At 46.3% G+C, this 15,283-nt stretch overlaps 1 protein-coding gene across 2 annotated transcripts in view; it reads right to left on the reverse strand.

Annotated features, from left to right (window-relative positions):
• ARMC9 (armadillo repeat containing 9) overlaps positions 1–15,283 on the reverse strand; it is a gene marked incomplete at its 3' end in the record, with an annotated part of 134,375 nt that overhangs the window by 23,932 nt on the left and 95,160 nt on the right. For both annotated transcript variants that reach the window (XM_082658849.1, XM_082658848.1), the window contains exon 20: positions 3,431–3,535. In XM_082658849.1, coding sequence (XP_082514975.1) covers positions 3,431–3,535 — 105 coding nt within the window. The remainder of the gene's footprint in view (positions 1–3,430; positions 3,536–15,283) is intronic.

Below are 15,283 nucleotides of genomic sequence, written 5' to 3' on the forward strand. Positions count from 1 at the left end.
CTGTCTCTGGCAGGTTCCCTCGTTTGACACAAGCAGTTAGCAGGTATGAGTGCGCAACCCCGCGTGAACCACCAGAGCCAAAGGTGGGCAGGTGAGGTGAGCTCACAGCGCCGGCCGTCTGTCCATTTCAAATCAAGACTGGGTGGCTGAGGGCGGCTGAGGAGTCTAACGAACAAAGACAGCAAAACGGGCAGTGTTCCTATAACCTCAGCGATTACTGCTCAACAGTAAGTTTTCTACTAAAACTTTAAAGTGTTTCCACGTGAGATCCTATGGTGACCTGGCCTAGTGGGTCGAATGGTGGCCCCCAACAGATCTGTCCATGTACTAACCCCGGGAACCTGTGAACGTGGCCTGATTTGGACACATCTTTGCAGATGTAGTTACATTAGGGCTCCTAACGTGAAGAGATCATCCTAGATTATCCTAAATCCACTGAAGAGTGTCATAAGAGACAAGAGAACACAGAGAGAAGAGGAGAGGAGGCAGAGTCTGGAGTTCCACAGCCACAAGCCAAGGAGGGTCTGGAGCCGCCAGAAGGTGCAAGACCAAGAAAGGTTCTCCCCTAGAGCCTTCAGAGGGAGTGTGGTTGTGCTGATAACTTGACTGTGGACTGCTGGCCTCCAGAATGGTGGGAGAATACATTTCTGTGGTTTTAAGCCATCCAGTTTATGGTCATTTGTTACTGCGGCCCTAGGAAGCTAATAACCTCGGTCTTCACGTCCCTATAACGAATTCTTTCTGTACTTCATTCTTACCACTCACATTGCCACCGACAAGTAACTGACACCAATGAGATAAACAAGCATGTGTAGAACTTTTCTAACTATTTCCTTCTGGTAAAAGAACAGTACCTATGCATTAAGGAGATTTAGAACTGCAGGCTATGGTAAAATGACACCATTTCTGGATGCCATTAAGCTGGATTATTGGTTGATTTGAAAGCTCTGTCACTTTGTGCCTCACCAAACTGCAAGATTAAACTGGTAGTTCCAGCATGTTCGGTGTCTTGTTTTCGTTGTTGCTGTTAAAAATCTTCACCACATCAACATAAGATCTCACCCGCGGCATTCCACTGTGCAGAGGTGCTAAAAGCTATTTAGCGGAGGGGCTGTACTGGGGTTTCTGTCTGAACATCCTTGCTGACCCTCGCATGCTTGTGCAGTGGTGTCTGTGGGGAAGTCCCAGCATCTCAGGGCTGAGTTCTCGACAGCTTCGCCACCATCCTCCAGAGAAGCCCCACCAACTTGCCTTCTGTTTTCCTCACCACCTGCCCATGAAGCATGAGAATCTTGCTTTTAAAAATGCACGTCCAGGGCTTCGCTGGTGGCGCAGTGGTTAAGAATCCACCTGTCAGTGCAGGGGACACGGGTTCGAGCCCTGGTCCAGGAAGATCCCACACGCCGCGGAGCAACTAAGCCCGTGCGCCACAACTACTGAGCCTACGCTCTAGAGCCCATGAGCCACAACTACTGAGCCCATGTGCCACGACTACTGAAGCCTGCATGCCTAGAGCCCATGCTCCGCAACAAGAGAAGCCACCGTGGTGAGAAGCCCGCGCACCACAACGAAGAGTCGCCCCCGCTCGCCACAACTAGAGAAAGCCCTCGCGCAGCAACGAAGACCCAACACAGACAAAAATAAATAAAATAAAAAATAAATAAATTGAAAAAAAAAATGCACGTCCTGTCAAATGGAGCTCAGGCCTTCCCTGACAAAGCCAGTGTTCTTCCAAAGGGAAGCAAAGGCCTAGTCAGGGCTCAAGACTTCCATCAGCAGTTTGGAACCCAGATGGCCTCACTTCCGTCCCTTCTCAAGCACCTACCTCCTCACTTGACTTAACGTAATGGAGCCTCCGCAGTCAGTTAGGTTCCTTTGATCCCTGAGCTGTTTCTAGGGACAGTGGCGGGCTATAGGCACTTGTCCATGACTGGGGGCCGGTGGTCACCCAGCCTCCTAAATCACCCCCTTTCTTTAACTCTTGCCCCATGTGGTCTATTCTCCACAAAGCAGCCAGAGTGAAAATAGAAGTTAATATAGTAAAACGTAAGTCAGACCGAGCACTGCCCTGCTCTGCACCCTCCAACAGCTTCCCAGCTCACGCAGAGTAAACTCCAAAACCCTCGCCGACAATGTCCCCATGCCTGGGCCCTTGGCTGTCCTCCAACCTCAAGTTCTGCCAGCATATACTGACTCCAGCCTGGGGCCCCTGGAAACTCCTTGAACAATGAGGAAGACCAGGCCCAGGTGACCAGGGAGACCAGTGCCCAGGGTGAGGTGATGAGGGCCTGGACGGGGCAGTAATGGGAATGGACAGGTGTTTTCTGCTTCCACCTGCCCCTGGAAAGGCTCACGCCACCTGCACCCACCACCTTTTTCCTTCCCAAGTCACTGTCCTCGCTTCAACTGTTCAGCATCCCAGCTCCAACACTGACCTGCCCAATCTGAGGAGATTTCAGGGTCCATGTAACCGACCCAGTCAACCACCAGCTTCAGAATTCCAGGAGCTCCTTTTAATACCACCGGCCTTCACTCCTACGTGCCAGCCATCTGTCACGGGGCTTCAGTCTGAACTGGCCTCATCCTGTGCCGTTGCTGCTCCCTTCAGACCCCTTACCCTGCGGCATCCCACCTGCTCACCCGTGTGTTCTCTGATCAAGGCTCCACGAGACACCTGGGCCCTCGACGCCGCGGTCCTCTCCCAGCCAGTGGGCAGCTCCCCTGACTCACACCCTTCCCTATCTAGCTGGTGGGTGGTAGCAAGGCGTTCCGGGAGCATCGGAGTCGGCGGGGAGTTCAGATTATGGCCCCTCACAGACGTGTGACTCCACAGGCCTCTTGGTGCTTTGACTGACTACTCAGCCCACCCGGAAGCACCCCTCCTCAAGCCTCTCTGACTGTTCACTTTCTGTCCTTCTCAGGGGCCCGTCTTCCTTCTCCTGCACCTGACATCTGGCTCGGCCCCTGCCCTTGGCCCCGCCCTCCCTCCCTCTCCACCCTCCGCCTCCCTCACTGGGCGACCTCACCTGCTCGGATGGCTTCGGCCATCACCTGTGTGCTGACGACTGACAAAGCTGCAGCAGTCTTCCCTTCTCACGGATGAGGCATGAGAAAACCAAGACGCTGGACGGGCAGACAATTACTACTAAGGACGGGCTTACCCTCGGATGTTACGAAGGCCCTGGAGTGTGCCTTTTAGTTATACTCTAACCGCCTTCTGTCCAGCAGCGGGTCTGTTTAGGATAGTAACTAGGGCCGCTGTGCACTTCAGGGCCGCTGGAAGCAAGCTGGCTGACACATATCTTCTAATAAACGTAGTATCATAACAGAGCAAACCAAACCCTCATGTGTTACTGCAAATGCTAAGTCCATCAATGGTCCATCTCTCCTTTCTATTTTGGGGCCCCCGCCCCCTTCACACGGTACTTACTCCCAAGTACTCCGTGGTCAGCAGCTTCTCGCCTGAGAGCTCTCCAAGCTGGGGCTGGATCAGTTCATCTTTGTCCAGATCGGCTTCCATAGTGTCATGGTCCTCCTGTTTCAAAGGAGACACGGGGTGAGTGCTCTGGACCCCTCCCTTGCTGCAAGTTCCCAGAGGGCGGCTCCCCAAGGAGGCACCTCATGAAATGGGAAGACCTTAGCCCAACAGCAGCGGCTCATGGGTTTGCATTTCAAAGGTTCTCCGGGGCCGTCTGCCCTCTGCTCACAACCTCCGTGAAGATGAAAGGGAAAATGCCAACCCACCTCTTTAGGAAGCTGGGCACCTAATGAACACTTCCACGGCCACAGGTGGGAAGAGGTTCACCCAAGGTGCTGTTGAAGGGTCTCTCCTAGTTACAGTTCTCAGAATGTTTTTCTCTGTGAGGTCAAGGTGCCATGTGAACAGCCAAATCAGCCAGTCTACAAATAACTACTAAGCACCTCCACGTGCGCAGGCCTAACAGAGGATACAAAACTGTGTGTTGTAGGCTTGCTCTTCTTCCGCAGTTTACGGTCAATAAGAAGACTCAGCAAAAAGAGAAAAACTGCTTTGCTTCTGGGAAGATGGAGTGGACATATTTTTCCCTGTTCCTCCCACTAAGTACAACCCAAAACACTGGACATTACGTACAAAATAAATATGAGACCCTGAGAGGTGGAGAGGAGGGGGCAGACTGGCTGGGTATCCTGAAACACAAGGAATAAAAGGTGGTGAGTCCCCTGGGTTTACTTTTTTGCCTTAGAGATTCCCGACTTGGTGCTGAAGAAGCCAGCAATCCGGAAACGAGCATGGTGAAGACAAAAAAAGTCCCCCAAAGCCTACTCCGCCTAGCCAAAGAACCAGGAAACAGGAAGCCCAGCACGATGGAACTTTTAGACACTAACCAAACACCGGAGCAAACACTGTCATCCCACCCACAACCACACCAGCAAGGGCGTCAGGGCGCTGAGACTTCTGCCCTTACCAGGCTGTGACGAGGCACCCCAGTAACCCCCACCAGGGTGATATCAGAGAGGGACAAGTAGGGAGGGGGAGTTTTGTCCTTGCTGGGTGGTAATGAAGCCCCCCTACCCGGAGGGGAGAGTAGAGACCAGGTGGAGAGCCTGGACTTCCACCCCCACTCTGCAGTAATGAGATGTCCCTGCCCCGTAACCAGGGATGGTGTCAGAGGAGGCCTGGTGGAGACTCAAGACGTTCCCCACTGCCACGTTTCACCACGTTCCTGCGGTGTCGGGGAGGCCACGTGGGGGCCAGTAACAAGGCATTCCTACCACCTCTTCCAGTCAGGGAGGTGTTAGTGGCGGCCTAGCAGGGATGGAGAACTCTCACCCCTGTCCTGCAGTAACAAGGAGTCTCCTCCCCCGCTTCCCGGGGTGTCAACAGAGGCCAACTGCAGAACCTGGACATCTACCCACACCTAACAGGAATGAGGAGAAGCCTCTGCTCCTCTGCCACAGCAGGGGTAAAAGAGAAGGTTTAAAGTAAGACAAAAGTTTCATAACATAGTATCCAAAATATCTGGGTTTAAATAAAAAATCATTCATCATACCAGGCACCAGCGTGCTCTCAAACTGAATTAAGAGACAATCAAGAGATGCCAACATCAAGATACAGAGATGCTAGAATTGTCTGAAAAAGTTTTAAAGCGACCATCATAAAATGGCTTCAATGAGCTATCACAAACATTCTTGAAACAAATTAAAAAAACAGGAAGTCTCAAGAACATAGAAAGTAAACATAAAGCAAACAAAAGGAAGGCAATAAGAAAGAGAAGAGCAGATATCGATGAAAAGGAAAACAACAGAGAAAACTGGTAAAACTAAAAGCTGATTCTTTGAAAAGATTAATGAAATTGTCAAACCTGTAGCAAGACTGACAAAGAAAGAGAAGACACAAATTACTGATATCAGGAATGAAACAGGAGCTATCACTACAGATCTGCAGACATCAAAAGGATAATAGGCCCATACCAAGTTAATCATCACACTTTCGCCACCTATATACTTCTAAATTTCTTTTCTACTTGCCACTGTCTTCTCTTAGGCCCTTGTCACTTTTTGTTCTTTTTCACTGTTTGAAAAGATATATTAGTTCAATTTTTTTGTAACAAATAATGTACAATTAAATTATATAATGCACGAGAGGTAACTTGGTGGGACTTCCACTGGCCAAATGGGGACAATGTGAGCATGAAAATAAATGTGGATATTAATGGATTATCAGGTAGAAATCCACAGAGGTAGAGTTCACACTTATATAAATAAAAGATTTTTAAAAAATGAAAAAAAAAAAGGATAATAGGGATTACTATGAGCAACTGTACATAAAGTTGACAACTTAGATAAAAAACACAAAGCCTCTCAGATGATTTGAATAATCCTATAATTATTAAGAAAATTGAATTCCTAATTTAAAAATTCCCCCAAAGACTTCTCCAGGCCCACATGGTTTCACTGGAGAATTCTACCAAACTTTTTAAAAAGTTAACACCAATTCTACACAATGTTCTCCAAAAACGGAAGAGGAAGAAATAATTCCTAATTCATTTTATGAAGCTGGTATTACCCTGGTACTGAAACCAGACAATGACAGTATTTTTATAAAAAGAGTACAGACAAATATCCATCATAAATAAAGATGCAAAAGTCCTTAACAACCGAGTTAAAGGAAAATGAAAAAAAATCCTTAACAAAATATAGGCAAATAGAATAGACCAATAGATCAATATGCTAAAAAAAATTATATACAATGACCAAGTGGGGTTTGTTCTAGTGATGCAAGTCTGGTTCAGTATTTAAAATTTAATCATTGTAATCCACAAGATTAACAGGCTTATGAAGAAAAAAAAATCACATGATTATATTAATGGATGAAGAAAAAGCATGGCAAAATTCAATATCCATTCATGACCCAAAACTCCGAAGAATAGGAATGGGGGGTACTTGATAAAGAACATCTATAGAAAACCTGTATTTAGCATTATACTTAATGGTGAAAGACTGGATGCCTTCCCCCTAAGACTGGGAACAAGGGAAGGATTTCTACTCTCACCATTCTTAGTGTTATAAGTTCTAGACAGAGCAAGAAGGCAAAAAAGGAAATAGGAAGCGTACAGATCAGAAAGGAAGAAATAGAATTGTCTTTATTTGCAGATGACATGATTGTCTATGTAGAAAATCCTAAGGAATTGACCTCCCCAAACTCAAAGAACTAATAAGTGGGTTCAGCAAGGTCACAGGATATAAGATAAACATACAGAAATCAATTTCTACATACTAGTCTTAAATTAAGACTCTGATTAAAAATACAATATAATTTACAATTGCTTATACACACACAAAAAAAATAAAATAAGAAATACTTAGGTGTAAATCTAACAAAACATGTATAGGACTTGTATGCTGAGAACTACAAAACGCTAAAGAAAGAAATCAAAGGAGGCCTAAATAAATGGAAAGACATTAACTTGTTCATGAATTAGAAACTCAACATAGTTAAAATGTCAATTCTCCCCAAGTTGATTTACAAGTTTAATGTAATTTCTATAAAAATCCCAGCAAGATTTTTCTGTAGATGGGTACAGGACTACTCTAAAATTTGTATGGAAGGGGCAAAGGAACTAGAATAGCTAAGACAATTTTGAAAAAGAAGAATAAAGTGGGAGGAATCAGTCCACCTGATTTCAAGACTTCTTATTGTAGGCAAAGACTGTCGTCTGCCATTTCAGCAAACAAAGGATGCTGTGGCCATAAAGTCATCAGCCACTGCAGCCACCCCTGCTGGTGCACCCTGAGGGGAACTCAGGATGGAAAAAAACAAGGTACTGGCCCTAGATAGTTAAGATGAATATCAAAACGGTAATTTCAATGAGCCCAGGCTCTTGCATCTTCCCATACACTGAAAAGCACTAAAATCATTAACTTGAGACGTCCGTTTTTTTGTGTTTTTTTGTGATTAGTAGTAATCTTTTGATGTTCAACTACATTCTCCTCCCCAGCAAAAGCTCCTATTATATCCAGTGCCTCCCTTACCTCTTTGGAACAGTCCCTCAGAGCTGTCTGAGAGGCTGTCTCCCAGGCTACAGTCCTCAGTAAAGCCCCTGAATAAAACATAACTCTCAACTTCTAGGTTGTGCACTTTTTTCCCAGTTGACATTATATAGCTACCAGAATCAAGACTATGTGGTGTTGGCAGAGGAAGAGAGATATAGATCAACTGGACAAAACAGAGAACCTCAAACAGACCTACACAAATACGCCCAACTGATTTTTGACAAAGGTGCAAAAAGTATTTCAACAGAGGAAGGACAGTCTTTTCAACAAGTGGTGCTGCCCCAAGATTCAATAATGAAAATTTGGAATTATTGACTAGATTGCTGCAAACTGGAACAGATCTCTTGGTGTGAAAAAGTAAATTATCACTAGGGAAACTTTTAAAATCTAAAATTATCATAAAATATCTTAATACTAGAGAAGGGAAAATATTCTATACGGGAGATAGTAGAGCACATAGGCTAGAAACATGGGCTCTGATGGTCATCTGCCATTGGGCTTTGTACGGTTTATTCCATCTACCTTTCAGTTTCCTTATCTGTAAAATCATGGTAATAATAGAATCTAACTCACAGGACACTTCTGAAAACTGTACATTAGAAAAGTGCCAGATACACTGTAAATGACTAATAAATGCCAACCATTGTTATTAAAACAAACAAACAAACAAAAACAAGTGGTGCTGGAGCAACTGGACATGCATGGGAAAAAAAAAAGAACCTTACTTTAATTCTCACACCTTATATAAAAATTAACTCAGAATGGACCATGGACTTAAATGAAAAGCTATCAAGTTGTTAGAAAAGGAGAAAATCTTCAGGACCCATGGCAAGGCAAAGCGTTCTTATACTTGATACCAGGAGTACAGTCCATAAAAAGGAAAATTTGATAAATCGGATTTTTATTGAAAATTTAAAAACTTTGCTGTGTGAAAGACCCTGTTAAGAGGACAAAAAGAAAAGCTATAGACTGGCAGAAAACATTCGGAAACCACATACCTGACAAAGGACTAGTATCTAAATATATAAAATATAGAAAGAATACTCAAAACTCAACAGTAAAACCCCCAAACAATCCAGTTAGAAAACGGGCAAAAATATGAAGAGACATTTCACTAACGAGGACACGCGGATGACACATTAAAATGTTCAACATCACTACCCATTAGGAAAATGCAAATTAAAACCGCAGTGAGTCACTCCACACCTATCAGAATGGCTAAGTTAAAAACAGTGATAACATCAAATGCTGGTGAGGATGCAGAGAAAGCACATCACACATACGCTGCTGGTGGGAACACAGAACTGGAGCGGCCGCTCCGGCAAACAGCACGGCAGCTTCTCAAAAAGCTAGACATGGAGCTACATGTGACCCAACAATTATGCTCTTAGGCATTTATCCCGGAGAAGTGGAAACTTACTGTCACACAAAAACCTGTACATGAATGTTCATAGCAGCTTTATTTGTAATAACCAAAAACTGGGAACGATAGATGTCCTTCCACAGGAGAATGTTAAACAAACTGTGGTCCAGCCACACCACGAACTATTTTTTTTTTAATTTATTTATTTTTAGCTGCGTTGGGTCTTTGCTGCTGCGCTCAGGCTTTCTCTAGTTGTGGTGAGCGGGGGCTACTCTTCCCTGCGGTGCGCGGGCTTCTCGTTGCGGTGGCTCCTCTTGTTGAGGAACACGGGCTCTAGGTGCTCGGGCTTCAGTAGTTGTGGCACACGGGCTCAGCAGTTGTGGCTCGCGGGCTCTGAGCTCAGGCTCAGTAGTTGTGGCGCACGGGCTTAGTTGCTCTGCGGCATGTGGGATCTTCCCGGACCAGGGCTCGAACCCATGTCCCCTGCACTGGCAGGCGGATTCTTAACCACTGTGCCACCAGGGAAGCCCCACACCATGAACTATTGACACACAGGGGCCTGGATGAATCTCCAGTGAAATACGCTGTGTGAAAAAAGCCAATCCTCAGTGGTTACATACTGTATCATTCCACTTATACGACGTTCTTGAAACGCTAAAACTATGGAAATGGAGAACAGGTTAGTGGTTGCCCGATTTTAAGGAGGACATGGGAGCTGTGGCTGTAACGGGACCCTGTGGTAATGGAAACCTTCTGGCTCTCGAATGCGTCGGTGTTAACACCCTGGCTGTTATGCTGTAGCTTTGCAAGAGGCTGCCGGTGGGTGGAGTTGGGTAAAGGGTACACAAGATTCTTCTCTATCGTTATGTCAATCTATAATTGTCTCAAAATAAAAAGTTTTCAAATACACAAAAAGAGAGGAGTTACAAACAAGATGATAGCATATATGAGCTGACTCGGGTCTGTGTCCCATCAAACTCCAGCTGAACGACGTACATGGTGCCGGGGAAGCTGCGGTCCTCTTTCCCGCTCCCTGCTAGTGCTTCGGAGATTACACTGTCCTTTGCAGGTTAAATTATAAAGAGCAATACAAAACAGACCAGGCCGTCACCTGACTGAGGTAGAAACTAAGGAAAGAATGTGTCCGCGTGAAGGGAGCTGGCCTGCTGTGAAGTGAGATGGCAGGAAGGAGGGGCCCTGGAGGAGATGCCCGTCCAGTGCCCGTCCAGTCTCAGGGCGGAGGGGGTGCCCCAGGGCTGCACGCCTGGGTGACAAGCGTCCCTGAGATTATCTAACCAATCCTTCTCCTGATTCCTCACCCACTCAACCACATGTGACTTGCTTCCTCTAAACTTGCCAACAGGAAGAGAAAGCAAACGTCAAGTACCCGTCCTTGTTTTCAAACAAACTTCCAGCCATTTTGGGTGCCCCAGTCTTTTGTGAATTTGGTTTATCTGAGTCAGTTTCCAAGGGATGCGGAGGCCCAAATTCCCGTGAGGACTGCCTCTGGGTAGGGCCGTTCCAGGGCGCAGCCCTGTCTCCCGGGCGTTCTCCACCACCCAGTCAGTGCCACCTGCCACCACTAGACGCTGTCACCCCAGGGTGGGCTTTCTTAGGGAAAGGGGATTCGACTTATTCTAGGTGGCCCCCGAAGCAGACCAGAACCAGCAGACTGAGAGGCATGTTCCAGTCCAACCCGTAGCTTTTCCTAACCCTCCGCGCTGTCTTACCCGCGGCAGGGGCTGCTGCGGAGACACTGCTCCCTCCAGCTTACATTTGAGCACTTCACTGATGCTCTGTAACCACAGAGCCATGGAGGAATCCACCTTACATTTCCACAGCACTTCACCTGAATTCTCACAGTGACTCCGTGTGGGTTCCTTTGATTACACCTACTTTGTCTGATGTGGAATCTGAGCTGGAGAGAAGGGACAGGTCCACAGTGAGAGCCTGGCCTGGAGGCAGGAGTCTGGACTTTAACCTTGGGCCAGTCCCCTTCTGCCCAGATCTTTCTGACTCAGCCACCTGGGGCCCCTCAGAGAAGCCGGTCTCTGAGGAGGCACAGGCTGGACTGACCGGGTCCTCTGAGGCCCGAGGGTCCTCGGTGCCCGGTGGAGACTGAGCTCAATGGGGCAGAGAGAGGGGAGAGGAGGGCCGCGGCACCGTTCCGGACCCCCCTGTCTTGTCCTCTCTCTTCCTGTCCCATCTAATCACCGACGGAGAATCCGCTCTTGTCCTACCTGGAACACCAGGTTCATGGTCGTGCAGCCTCTAGTCCTGACTCATTCTCCATGCAAGGGCTGCTGCCTTCTCCTGCTGCTTCACCTGGGTTGGCAGCTCTGTCGAGCGCGTGTGAACACGCCATCCTGAAATTTCACTCGGGGTTCCTTAAAGGTAATGCTATATGAGGCCCTACCTGAGGTCAGGTCTGGGACAGCCAGGTAAGATTTACGCTGCTGCCTTGGCTTAGAGTTTAGCTTACTACAATACCAGCATCTTAGTGATCAAATAGTGTGTACATTATATGATTATTTTAGGAAAATGACTGCTCTTTGTGGACGAAAGCATTGGGCTGTGTGGTCAGCGTGAGTGGCCAAGCGCTCTGGGCAGTGGGGTAGTATTTCATCTCTTTCCTAGGGAACCAAGCTTTGGAGGCTCCAGCTGGAAATGGGCACATGGATCACAGTTTCACAGAGGTATTGGTCATACACCACTTCCCTGCCAGGATGAGATATGAAACCTTAAGAAACAAAACAAATGCCCACATTCCATTTCAATGAAAAATAAAAGGTCAATGGCTAACCTTAGTCAACGCTCACAAAAGTACTTCTTTACTCTCGACAACAACGAGTACATATGTAAGGCATTCACTTGCAAATATACAAACCAGCGAATGTATTCTCCATCATAAGTTAAAGCTTGATTTATTAACTCATTCAAAGATAAGTTAGTAAGAGATTCACTGAAATATTATTCAAATTTTTAAAAATTTAAAGCAAGTTGAAGCTGTTTTTTATTAAAAATACTTCATAGCTAAATTCATTGGTAATTGATAACCTTCACAAAACACAGGCCAGTTTCTACATTTGGTCCCTAATATACACGACCCTGTAATAAAAATCAACTTAAGTCACAGTGTCATATGCAAGTGTAGGGCCAGAGGCAGAACCAGGGCATCTCAGCCGATCTGCTCGCCACCTGGAGAATTTGCTTCCTCTGCCACAGTTTCTCTACTGCCAACACGCAGGCAAATACTCTTGGTGCTTTCAAGAATATTACGTTGATGTAAGATGCATACATGTAAGCAAATGGATGTGAAAATCATTATTAAATTGATAGTTCCTGGTTAAGAAAGTTTGTAATGAGGCTCTGATTAGACGTGATTCTTGTCAATGCCTGAGTTTCTCCATCCGGCGAATGAGATCGTTTAAAATCCTGTCCCTTTTAAAATCATGCCTTACTGATTAAGGAAATTTCTTAAGTTCTCTGATTTTGAAAAGCCATATACTGTATAGACACAAACAAGTCACTGTCATAGTTTTTCTAAGAAACACTGATACCAGCAAAAAGGAAACGGAGGCATCGTTAGGACCCCTGAAATGTAAAGAGCAGAAGGAAAATGGGCTGCACTCGATGAGCTGGAAAGTGCAGCTTAGCAAAGAGAAGCAAGAGCTTAATTCAATACTATTCAATCTGTTTCCAGCAACACTTGGGAAACTAGACGCAGAGGGAGCTTCGGGAAGGCAGAGGAAACCACTAGGTGTGGTGGGAAACGAAAGGAGAGCGGCTGTAAAACTGATGCCTGCTGATAGCAGGGCACTGGGTCCACTTCTTCAGTTGGGGCCAAGTGGGTGCAAACGACTGAGGATGTGTCAGAACTTTCTGAAATGGGCAAACCTAGGAGACATTCAGTGATAAGTTTACAGCTTCAGCCTTCTCTCTGGGAGAGAGGAGACTACTTCCACTAGTTTCCCCCAATTTAAGTGGGAAGAATTTCCCTTGCCTCACTTAAGTGTGTGTGAGCAGCTGAACGCGGCAGCACCCGGGTGCAGAACACACCGTGTAAAAACAGCAGCAGCCGCATTGCCAGCTTTTCCGAGCTGCCTGGGAATTCCAGATGAAACATACTTTGCAATCTACTCTGTGAAGTAAGCAGGTGATGGATAAGGAAATGCTTCAAGAATAAATGTCTCATTAGGGTGGGTTTTAAATACCATTGCTGGGAGGAATTTTACTAAAATTACTGGTCTTTATGTACTTCGGCAGAATGCATCAGATTACTGAAGGGAGAGCCCAGGGATAACTGATTACTTCAAGAAATTAAGAATGCCTCATAAAAAAGGCACTTGAGCTGAGATGAATTTAGATGTTCTAATACGAAGCTTCCCCATAGCGGCTCGGTGATCTTATGACACTACAAGATTCTTAACTGGAGGCTTTCGATACATAATACTCCAGACAAACCAGATTCTAAGCAATTGGCCTGAAAACAAAACTAAGGTTGACCACTAAATGCATTTGAAAACTCAGATTCTTACAGATATAATGCAGAGAGCAGAATGTATTCAAGTGGTTTTACATATGACAAGTGAGAGTATCGAGTGTGTTTTCCACTTGAAATAATTATAAGACTTCTACCAGCAGTTTAAATTTGAGACACCTTCTCAGAACACTGAATTGGAAATCTCACTCTTTGTAAAAATAAGGAAAAAACACTCCACATGGGAGAGAAAGGGTGGACCAAGGTGACCAGGCAGGCAGTGTAATCAACATATTTCCCCTAGCGGAATGGACCTTTTCCATTTTTGCAGATTTCTTTGAGTGTGTGCCAGGACTGCAGATGGAAACAGGTTCTGAATCCTGGAGGACTTGTCGCGATGCTGCGTTGCTCTAGACAGCAACTTCCCTGCCCACAAAATGACATTCCTGGGGGTAATGACAGCTGGCTTAACAACCAGCTCAGTTCATTAACTAACCCCCGAACAGAAACTAGACAAAGCCCAACACCCTTCACTTCCCTGATTCCTCTAAGCCATTGCTTTCGCTGCTCAGTGTGCTTGCTTCAACTTCACCTGAAGTCTAAGTGAAAATAGCAAGACACATGGAGACGACGGCAGTGTTGCTCTGAGAGAAGCCGAGCGTATTAAAATATGGAACACACAGAATCAGAGGAGACTTGGAGGCTGAACAGGACTGGAAGTGAAAGACAGTAGAAAGCTTTGGTGGGACAGAGGGAGGAAGACGACATCATAGCAGTGTCCAGACACTGTGCGGGATGCAGACAGGACGAGTTGGGTAACCCGCGAGGTGGTTCCTTCTGAATAAGAGTCACTGAGCGCGCTCAAGAGATGAGAGGGGCGGGCGGCGCGGCACTCCCGGGAAACAAAAGACCCCAAGGCCGGAGTGAGGGGGGCGGCTAGCTGACAAGCCAGAAACCACCACCCCACACCTGGAAATGCCCCTGACACAATGAGGGTATATGCTTACACATCAGCAAGAATGTCATAAGGAAAAATTATTATTCAATAAATCATGTAAGTTCTGAAAAAATGTTTAGATGAACTTCAAAGTCCTCAAAGAATCTAGATGAAGGAGATTTGAAAAGTAAGGATTTGTCAGTGTTTCTCAAGCTCCCTGCGGTGGGGAAAATGTGTTTGCGGGGATTGATCAGGAATCTGAATTTGTTTTTTTAGGAAACACCTCACAAGCACGCTGTTACCAGAAGTTTGTGCTGGGAACAACCCCCCTCCCCTCCTTTTACCCACTGAGGGCGTCCAGTGGCCCCCTTCCCCCGCTCTCCACCCCCAGCTCCATCCTGGCCACCCACCAACCCTGGCTCCAGCTCTGGCCGGGTACCACACGAGGAACCTCCACTCTAGCAGACCTTCATCTGCATCAGTCTAGTCTGCCTGTAGATCATGATGATACAGTAATGTCAAAACTGGCTAACATGCACTGCGTCTGTGCTAGCACTTTATGGGGATGATTTCATTCGATCCTCACAACCACCTGAAGAAATGGGTATTTATAGTTGCACTTTACAGATGAGAACACTGAGGCCTGGTGTGGTTAACCAACTTGCCCCAGGCCACATGGCTGGTAAGAGATGGGGCAGGACTCAGACCCAGGCAGTCTGATTACAGAACCACTTTCTCTGTATTTAGATTCAAACACTCGCTGTTTTAACGTTCAGCATGTATTTGCCATTTACAGGGTCTGTTCGGGGGTACAGAGAGGCTTCTGTGCTTGGCCCCTGTCACCTCGGACTTGGAATGAGGACACGGACAGTACACATGATCAAATGCGCCCATGAGAGGAGACAAGAATGTGATCCAAGACCCCAGTGAGCTGCAACAATAAGATATCAGGAGATCAAGAGAGCGTCTT

Source organism: Grampus griseus (assembly GCF_964374135.1).
Source record: "Grampus griseus genome assembly, chromosome: 7".
Taxonomy (NCBI): Eukaryota; Metazoa; Chordata; class Mammalia; order Artiodactyla; family Delphinidae; genus Grampus; species Grampus griseus.